The sequence below is a fragment of the Branchiostoma floridae genome, chromosome 11 (genome assembly GCF_000003815.2).
Source record: "Branchiostoma floridae strain S238N-H82 chromosome 11, Bfl_VNyyK, whole genome shotgun sequence".
Lineage (NCBI taxonomy): Eukaryota > Metazoa > Chordata > Leptocardii > Amphioxiformes > Branchiostomatidae > Branchiostoma > Branchiostoma floridae.
In genome coordinates, this window is record NC_049989.1 from 3,460,764 (window position 1) to 3,470,673 (window position 9,910).

At 39.8% G+C, this 9,910-nt stretch overlaps 2 protein-coding genes across 2 annotated transcripts in view; one reads left to right on the plus strand and one right to left on the minus strand.

Annotated features, from left to right (window-relative positions):
• Nucleotides 1–43: 43 nt before the first annotated feature.
• On the minus strand, nucleotides 44–2,865 carry LOC118425727 (alpha-ketoglutarate-dependent dioxygenase alkB homolog 4-like). Its single transcript, XM_035834784.1, has 3 exons — nucleotides 2,679–2,865; nucleotides 2,041–2,244; nucleotides 44–1,638 (listed from the first exon to the last, which is right to left on the minus strand). The coding sequence occupies exons 1-3, from the start codon at nucleotides 2,787–2,789 to the stop codon at nucleotides 943–945; spliced, it is 1,011 nt and encodes a 336-aa protein (XP_035690677.1). The 5' UTR covers nucleotides 2,790–2,865; the 3' UTR covers nucleotides 44–942.
• Nucleotides 2,866–3,296: 431 nt separating this feature from the next.
• The window catches only part of LOC118425692 (leucine-rich repeat and WD repeat-containing protein 1-like), an 11,110-nt gene continuing 4,496 nt past the window's right edge, over nucleotides 3,297–9,910 (plus strand). Inside the window, exons 1-11 of the mRNA XM_035834727.1 lie at nucleotides 3,297–3,314; nucleotides 3,418–3,519; nucleotides 4,237–4,462; nucleotides 4,722–4,844; nucleotides 5,371–5,523; nucleotides 6,652–6,975; nucleotides 7,330–7,450; nucleotides 7,880–7,980; nucleotides 8,355–8,556; nucleotides 8,961–9,036; nucleotides 9,525–9,659. Of these exons, the coding sequence (XP_035690620.1) occupies nucleotides 3,431–3,519; nucleotides 4,237–4,462; nucleotides 4,722–4,844; nucleotides 5,371–5,523; nucleotides 6,652–6,975; nucleotides 7,330–7,450; nucleotides 7,880–7,980; nucleotides 8,355–8,556; nucleotides 8,961–9,036; nucleotides 9,525–9,659 (1,550 nt within the window). The 5' untranslated portion in view covers nucleotides 3,297–3,314; nucleotides 3,418–3,430. The remainder of the gene's footprint in view (nucleotides 3,315–3,417; nucleotides 3,520–4,236; nucleotides 4,463–4,721; nucleotides 4,845–5,370; nucleotides 5,524–6,651; nucleotides 6,976–7,329; nucleotides 7,451–7,879; nucleotides 7,981–8,354; nucleotides 8,557–8,960; nucleotides 9,037–9,524; nucleotides 9,660–9,910) is intronic.

Genomic DNA, 9,910 nt, shown 5'->3' on the forward strand with positions numbered 1-9,910 from the left:
TAGATGAGAGTGCCATACGACAAATAAGAACACTACTGTTTTAAGGTTTTGAGCACACTCCTATATTTTCAGTTCCATATGAACAATTAGTGTGACTTTTTATGAAAATTGTGACAAATTTTTAAGGTTTTAAGAATCATGTATATACCAGCATTCTTCAAATTTCAAACATTTTATGCCAAATAGCAATAATCTATTTTGACAAGTATGTATATAGACAAATTTTGAAAAGAACATGACTTTTGTGTCAAAGAAAGTTTACCAGGTAGACAAATGTACCTGTCATTTTACCAGACAATCAAGGAAAAGAATGTGATATTCCTTAGAAAAATGAATATGCAAAGTATGTAACAGCAAAGTAATGACATGTTAAACCGATATGTATTGCAGAACTAATCTTGAGCGCATGCCTTACACAATGTATTTACCATACAATAATTATAATTAAGTCTGTACTTAGCTTTGGTTGAAAGACTGTATGAGTCTAACATAAGCCCGTCCAAATGATCTGTACACTGATAAAGTGAAACTGCGTGGAGTTTATGATTATAACACAGAATTCCTATGTATGGACGAATGGCTATTTTGTTACCAAATTCAAGGCATATGAATAAACTTTGAACAGCTGTATTGAACCTTGCATACTTGCTATGATGTGTAAAACACTGCCAACATCCTTTACTCTCATCTACCTCTCTTCAGTACAGTCCTGGTTAATCAATTTAAGGCACTAAAATACTAATTCTGCTTTTAAATTGCTTCAACAAAGTATATTTCTGAAACGTGATAATTCAACATGATAATTTTCAGGCAAAAACAGGAATTAATTTCAGCTTCCTCACAGCCTGACAATGGCTAAAAACACGCCTGTGTTGCCCCATTCCCCTTCCCACAAAACAAACACCCCTGGCGGTAAAATCTCATGAATTGGCATCATTTGAGTTATGATATAGCAGATCCATTAAAAGACAGAGCAACATCAATGAGCTCCTTCCCAGCCTGACTCTGCACCCCCTCAGCACCGAACTCCGCAGACAGCTCTCTCAGAGTAACAGCAATCCTGCGGCTAGTGATGTCCTCCCTGTGAATGGCATGCATCCATTTGTGTCTCGCATTTCCATGCACCACAAGCAGAGATCTTCTGGGCATTGGTATGGCAACTTCTACATCACAGTACCTCCTGCTACTGCTACATGACACGTCCAGACTGCTTGTTATGTCTTGGAGATCTACAACAGCTGTAGGTTGACTACTATCTTCATCAGATGGTACTAAAATATCTGAGTCCAAACTTGAGGTCTTTGTAACAGGTTTCTTGCTATGCTCACAGTTGCTGGTTTGCTGTATGGTTACTTCCACTTCATCTTTTTCCTCACATGACATGGTCAACACGGAGTCAGCTAGAAGATTGACAGTTACAAGTCGCTCACCCCACAACCAGAAGTCATCAAAGTGTGGGTCAATGGCAGAACCCCTAGAGGGGTCGTAGTCAAGGTGACATTGTTCCACAGGGATGAAGTCCTTTAGTAAGTCATGTGACTTCATTCTGTCCAATAGGGGTGCAGAGAACTTGGGCAGACCTGTGAAGCCTCCCAGCTTCAGCTTTTTCTTCTTGAAGTTAACTTTTGGGCCAAAGTCCTTGAAATAAAGCAACAGAAAAAGAATTCTCATTGCAGTTGAAATACAGAACCATCCCTGATATTTTTCATCAATGTTCAAACGTTACAAGACAGAATATAAAAGTGAGAGGCTGCTAATAATAAAAGATACAAAATAAATGTACAATAATGGTAGGTTTGTAAAACCAATGTGGTTACTGGTTAGCCTCCTTCGCAGACTTTCGGAACGCCGCATAACTCCTTCTCCCGGCCAACAAACCTCAGCCCATGATAAAAATCGTGAATCAGTACTCCTCCAAAAATAAACACTGCTGCCGGCTGCTCTGAACATCTGTGAAGGAGGATTGTTACTTTTGCAATTGATCAAAGCATGTAACTGTTATATGAAGAAGCATTCTTTAAGTTGTGAGACATGTCCTACCTGTTTCTTCCTTCCTGACTGAGACACCTTCCACTCCGTACCTTCTATCACAGTGACAATGTCAGCCTCTTCCTCGGGTGTTATAAAGTCCTCCACTACTAGCACCCCTGGGAAGTCCATCTCCTCTGTCTGGCACCGCGATCCTTCCATGTGACGCCAGGCCTTGTGGCACTGGTTACAGTACATGTACCTCACTAGTCTTTTCTGTGGAAATGTGAGGGCAAACATATTCTTAATGAGTTACCGATTGTTTATTGTCAATAAATAATGTTTATCTATATCTGGCCATTGATGCAACCACCTTCCTACCTGCAAAAAGTTCAAGGCCAGCTCCAGGGACTGGCCCCTTTCACCTCTGTGACCACTCCAGAATTTATTAGTAACATTATCCAATGAGGTTTTGTCAAATCTCCAAGCAGATCCTACAGTAGCGCATAAGATATGGCAAAGGAGTTTAGCCGGCGTAGGAGTGTGCATGGGCTACGCTGGTTAAGCTCCTTTGCCAGATATCTTATGCTACCGTAGGATCTTCTTGGAGATTTAAAGAATCATGAGTGAGAGTAGAGTAGAGTAGAGTAGAGTACAGTGATCCCTCTTTTGAACATATGTATAAAGTTTTATGTATAAAGTAACGTTACCGCATGTCCCTGTGGTGCTTTAACCGTCGTTCTTTCTCCCTCACACAGCAAACATGTTCTGATGCCTTTACAGCCACATATTTGGGTAAAATCACGTCCTGTACCATCCATGCTTCTTCTTCTGCAATGTGGAGGGAACCCGGAAGTAATCGCAAAACTTGAGAAAAGTTCATTATCTAGATAGGGGTGATAAAGTTATAGATTATCTACTGTAAAAATATCTATGAAGATTACAAAATCACTCACTTATTCATAATAACACATTATAATATTCATTATTTAGTGTAGAATTCTGCAAAATTCAATTTTATCCTAATTTCTCGGAAACAAAAGTGTTGGAACCCCCTATGGCAATAATGTAACAATCCGATGGTGACCTTTAATCAGCTGACCCAAGCGCGGGAAACCCACACAGCTGTTCGGCTAACTGCTGATCAAGGTGGGACACTTTCTACACTTTCCATTTCACAGGTGCATGCTTTGAGTTAACCATAGCTGTGTGTAACTGAGTTACTACCAGTAGCATGTGCACGATCCGTTTTGATGTTTAGGTAGTAACGTTAGCAGTTCTTTCGTAATAATTTTTTGTTGCTGCATAATCTTTCCATCGCCATGTGGGCCAAATATTGGAGGGTGGTAAGATGGTAACGCATGCATGCTTTGTATCATAATTATATGATCGGTTGTTACCTTATTTACGATTATATGTACGTTACATGTGTATAATATATGTTCATAGGAAGATACCCAAGATGCCGCCAAGCCCGGCCCCACAGGTGACAAAAGAGCTGATCATGCAGAAGACGGGCTGCAAACAGCTTTCTGATGTTGAAAAACTGGAGTAAGTTGTTGCCAAATTAGTCCTTGGTTTTATCAGTAGATCTCGAACTCCTGATTCCCATTGCTTCTGTGTAGGTAATTGTAATACGCTGGGGGCTCTTCTGAGCGTAAAGCATTGACAGAGCCCCCCTCACAGACCATTACTACCAGCCCCCTGACCAAAACCTCTGCTTGGAGAATAAGTAGGGTATAGAGGTGATGTATGTTGTTCCTACCAGACTGCATAGGTTGCTGGAAAAATTGTGGAAATTGGCCAATCAAATACACATCAGAGGAGTTAGCTGGAGTTCATTTTGCAAACTGTTGCTAACCTGTCTGGTATATCATTTTGGTCCAGCAATCAACTACATGTACATTGATTTATGTACTGGAGTCTGGTAGAGACTAGCGGGTAATGATTGAATGGTGTATTGTATATGCAGTTAAAACAATAGTTTTTATGTGTCTAGACATCCCCATTTGAAATATTTATAATGGGAGTCAGGCAATTAAACAAGAACAACTTGGGGAATGCTTTAATTGGGCATGGTATTATGTGACCCACACTGCAGGTGATAAAACATCATGACTTAATTGCCTGGTGCTATTGTTCCATTGTGTTCTTGTTAACACCTTTTCATTCTGATAATCATTGTTACCTTTGTGGAGGTACACACCTTGTTTCATTATGGGTAATGTCGACATACAATAAGTTCCTAATCACAGTTTCTTTTCACAGTTTGTCAGATCTGGGTTTAGAGAAGATAGATGGAGACCTCTTCTCTCGGATGTCCAACCTGCAGAACCTAAACTTATCAAGAAATAAACTGGCAGCATTTCCAGAAGACCTTGGGCTTCACAAGTTACATACACTAGATGTGAGGGACAACCACATGAGGTCCTTCCTGTCCCTGTCACAGTTCCAGGAGCTGCAACAGGTCAACATACAGGATAACCCATATACTGTAAGTCTTAAGACTCATCTTGTCTGAAAAAAAGGGCCCATTAATCTTCTCATTGCTGCCAAACTCTGTAACCAGTAGAAAATTGGTTGCTAAATGACTACTTCAGTGGCTCCCTTGGATGTGCTCTTATCATTAATTACATGTAGTATCTTCTTCTTAGTGTTATACATAGTGCCTGGACTGGTATTGTTTATTGTTATACATTGTTCTTATTTTCATTTTCATTCATTTGTTCATTCTTTGTCTTCTTCATTTATAGGCGGCAGACAGAGAACAGCTGACCTTCCTCCTCCCCAGACTGGTGTCAGTGGATGGTGAAACAATCCAGGACACCCACAGGCAGTATCTGAAGAGGGTGTTTGGGACTTCTCTGGAAGAAAAGGCAGGTGTAGCTATTCAAACATGTCTGCCATGGTTCAGTAGTATCTATTACAATCTAAGGTGATTTGTGTATTTCCACAATCCATTAAAAAAATATGATGACTGTGTTAGTATACATTGCAAATAACCAATCAAAGCAGAGAGTCTGCATATGGTGCTCTGGAGACATTGTTTATGCATTTATGAATTAAAAAAAGCAGCAAGTCCTATGTTAAGGCAGACATGTTTCAGATTCTAATCTACGTACATTGATAGAGAAAATGTCCTGTTACTTTTAGAAGTTGATGTAACAGTAGTTCACCTTTATCTGCATGGTTACCTATATCTGTTGTTTTGTAAAAGCGAGGTACATACGGATATCTAGTCGACAAACGTTGGTTTCAAATTGCAATATTTTCATAGCATTCCAGTCTGAAAAAGCCGTCTGTCATCGTGATATCTCTAAATTATGCAATTTCATATACAACGGATAAAGGTTACCCCTTGGAGGCGAGCTAGTGTGATAATTGTTGATTTGGCATTGACAGGTGGAAGCCCTGTGGGAGAACCAGTACAGGAAGATGTTCAACACGAGTCAGTCTGCAGGTGTACAGCGTCTGCTACAGGACCAGTTCATCCAGACGGCCAAACAGAAGATACAAGCCGGGCCTGCCTCAATGGTGCAGCTGAGGGACTGGAGGGTGAGTTCTTCTGATTTGCTAACTCTGCTTCTTTGCCACATTTGGTTCAAATTCAATTATCCTTGGTTCGTACCATTGTCAGGGTATGACTGTATTAGATGGGGACGTAAAGCCAACTGCCCATTTAGGCTGGAGCTCATGGTGTTTGCACATAGTATCTGCACATAGAAGAACCTAAGACACTTGTCGAGAAGAGTGACTTGGTGGGCTTGGCCAAACAAACATGGGCTGTAGCAACGCTTACCTTTTTTTTACCTTCGCCAGAAGGTTACATTTTGAGCTTGTTTGTCGATCTGTCTGTTTTGTTGTATGAAATTGTTCACAGTTACAATTGTTCGCAGTAAAGATGGATGTACAATGAGGAAAGTATGTCCCTGATGATGAAAACTATTAAACCATATTTTGAAAGTCGAAGACAAGTATCTTCATGCAAGTCGTGTATGGTGACAGACTTTCAAATTTGATATTGCATAAATCAAAATAAGAAGAAATCAAGCAGAAAAAATATGTCTTAACATGTTTGTTTTCCTGGGTAGGTATTGTGTTGATGTTGCAGAGTACCCACAATTAGCATAAATTTGTATATGAATAGGTTTGGGTGAATGTCTGTAAGTTCAAGACAACTGTCTGTAGTCGCCAGTTGAGTCAGAAGTTCACGGTAAGTTGTCAGGGGCAGTAACTGTGGTGAGCAATAGAATATACTTGTTACACTTTAATGTTATCTTATCTTTGTCATGCCATTGTGTTTTAGGTAGATTGGTATTTTTTTTTAGTTTGTTAAGGCCTTTTGTGGTTAAGACAAGGAAGTTATAACCTCCTTGGTTAAGGTTGCAAGTTGTAGATGATGACAACTCTGATGACAGGGCAAGTAATGCTTTAGTTTGTAAAGTAAGCTTTCTTTTTGTTAGTCATTCTCTCTAAATTGTCTTATCTTGTACATGTATTACATGTACAGAATTGTCATTGTTGTGTTTGTAGTTTATATGATCTCAAGTCATGTGCTTTACCCAATGTAGTTAGGCCCTCTAAAGAACAGCTTACTTGTAAAGGTAAAGAAATACTGCTGCTTTTGATTACATGGTATTTTGTACACCTCAACCATTTTTGCTCTCTTTCTTACATCTGCAGATAGAAACTATTGCAGGCAAGCTTGTAGCTGAGCAGGACCTGAACGTTGTCAAAGGAGAAGCCAGCATGTCATCAAAAAGGTCACATGATGATGACTCCACCACCAATGGGGGATCATCCGATGTGGTAGCGCCAAGCAAGAAACTAAGAAGTGTAACTTTTAAAGACGATGCAGCTGAGGACATTTCTCAGACTGTCAGTAGCAGGAATGGAAGAGTTAGGATTGAGATTCTTCCTAAGACCCTTGGGACAACACTTGCAAAGAGAACAGTGAGAAAACCTGTCACAAAAAGGGGGAGTCCTGCTATCACAGTGTGTAGTAAGGTAAAGAGTCTTTACAAGTTCATTGTAGTTTCTTTCTATTGTTAGCATGCCGTGTTGTTCTTTTTAGCGCTAGCTCAGGGGTTAGGATAGTCAAACGATCAGTCTGTTTGCTAATTTACTCTATAGCCAGCCACTATTACCCAAACTTTCCATTCAATTTACCTGTCAGATAGCAATGTTGGCAATAACAACTTATGTGAAATACAACAGTACTTCAGAATATAAATTTTGTAAAAAATATTTTTGATTTCAAGATATGCCTCAGCCATGTTTTTTTCACATCTTAATCACTATCTGACCTCCCAGACTATCAACTGATGACAATGATCTTAGACTAATATTTTTATTTCCCAGGAGAGCACAGCAGACTATGAGCCCTCCCACATTCTTCAGTGTCACTCGCTGAAGAATAACAGGGACGACATGAAGACAATGGTCTGGAAGTGTGTCTTTGAACCAGATCCTGATAACACAGGTAAGCATGTCTTGTCTGTATCTATATAGCCAGTATAACTACCTTTCGGCGTAACACACCAGCTTTGCAGGCACACGGCGCGGCAGCAGCTGCTTATATTACACTGAACAGCCCGTCACACCTGACTTTTGTACATCTATCTGCAAGCATTCTTTAAAACTATCCAGAGAAGATGCCCCTACTGTATTTGGTGATGACATATTCCACTAGGCATGGAAAACAGCATCTCCCTTTTGTATGGAGTTTACATTTGACATTTTGCTAGGATACAAACAAGAATTATCTAAGATGAAATGAGGAAGCATTAAGTTTTTTAGTGATTTTTGGGGGGGCATTGGCTCTAGCAACAGTTTTGAATGCCAGTGATTGTTACTGCATGGATTTGTATCTGAGTTTGTGTGTTGAATATGTCGTATTGTTATATTCCAGACAAAAGCACTTCTATTGTGGCCACTTGTGGTGGGGAGTCTGTCTGTCTGTTGGACTGCAGGACAGGCAAAATTGTACAGAAGTTCACTCAGCCAAAAGAGGTACACATGTTTGATTTTTGTGATTTGTAGACTTTTTTTCTGTTGACAAAGTAGGTGTGCATGACTTTTGTCCCTTAGAACCTAGCAGGATATAACGCTACCAGTAGTTCACCTTTATCCATGGGTTACCTACCGGTATATCCATTGCTTTGAAAACAGAGTATTAAGAAGATGTTAAGTCCACGGACAGTGGTTTCAAATTGCTATACATGTATGTTCAAAATATTTTCAGAATATCGCAGTTTGAAACCACAGTCTGCTGACATGGTATCTGCAAATACCCTGCAGATACAATGGATATAGGTTACCCAGCTGATAAAAGTGAACTAGAGTTGTTACTTATATGTTGATTTTTCTTTTTTTTGTATCCGTAGGAATTCTTCTGTGTCACTTGGATGACAATTCGTGTTGATGGCAAAAGTGAGAAGATGACTAACATCCTAGTTGTGGGAGGGAAGAGGGGGAAGATTTACCTGATCCATCCCCAACAGAACATCTGGTACGCTGAGCATGAGGCACATCGCAGGGACATGTGCTCCATGGTGGTGCACCCAGACCAACCTACATGGATGTACAGTAGGTCACATCAGTGTTGAAAATTTGTTCACCTTTATCCATGGTGTAACCTAATACATATTTGTGTTTTTGAAAACAGTTTATTTAAGGATATCAAGTCGATGGACGGTGGTTTTAAACAGAAATATTTTGAAGTAAGAATGATTTTGAGACATTTTTTAGAGATTTTTAAAACAACGGATGTTGGTTACCCCACATTTTTCTCATAGTGATTGACCGTACCTCTGCCAATTCAGGGTCTGTTTGTTGTTTAATTGTATTGATGAATAGATTTTTTAAATCATTTTCTTGAAGACCTGAAGATTGATCATTGCCAGACAGAGGAAATATTATCTTGACAGTCCTAGGCTTGCAACATCTGACTGCTTTCTCAAGCTTGACATTGACTTCTTGTCTTTTTCCAGCTGGCTCCTATGATAAAACCATACGTCTGTGGGACATCAGTCCACCCAAGCTGCCCAACTACGAGTGCAGAATCAGGTAAATAGACTCTTGAGGGTATGATCATAAAGTTCCCCCAACAAGATTCATCCTTTTGAACAATAATAAGGTCCTCTGACAACTGTTTTATTTTCAGAATTCCGTTATACTAAAAAGAGGTAAAATTTTAAGTCTTTATGTTGTTCTGGAAAAGTTGAATTGTATTTTCCAACACTAAAATTGGACTTACCCAAATTTTTGATGAACAGCTCCAGTCTTCCTCAAGGATTGACCAAACCACTGCTTCTGTATTTTCATGTTATGTAGATAGCACACGTGACTCGGTGAGCAGTGGATCATAAGTTCCAGGAAGTCTATGGTGCCCACTGTCTCTGTTAAGGGATGGTTTTAAGGCTCTGATATAGTTGGCTTCTTAAACTTAAAGTTCTTAAATCCCTCTGGCAAGAAAGTATGGTGTTGGTTAGTTTTCCACTGGGGGTCTTCCAACATTATTCTCAGTGTGATACTTCTATTTGCTCATTTTACAGGAAACTAGCGGAGTGGTCCCCACCTTCCATCCCCCTCCACATGCTGTTGTTTCCAGACCGTAACCTACTACTCGCTGCCTGCAGGTCCGGCTGTTTTGGCTTCATGTTGAACCACAAGGAGGATGACTGGAAGAAGTTAGTATTTATTGTTAACATTTTTAGAAATTACCTCAGAGTCTGTTAAAAAAACGCATTTTCCAATGCTACAGCTTTTCAACATTAACGGGGGCCGCCCTAAGACGGTCCCCGTCGTAAGACGGTACGGATTTTTTGCTGATCTTATTATCCATAAGTACACCGCTGTTGTTGCCACTGACTATGCTGATTACAAAGGTAAATAAACCAAGTCCATGCACACAGCTTTAATTTGCATTCCAAGTATACTT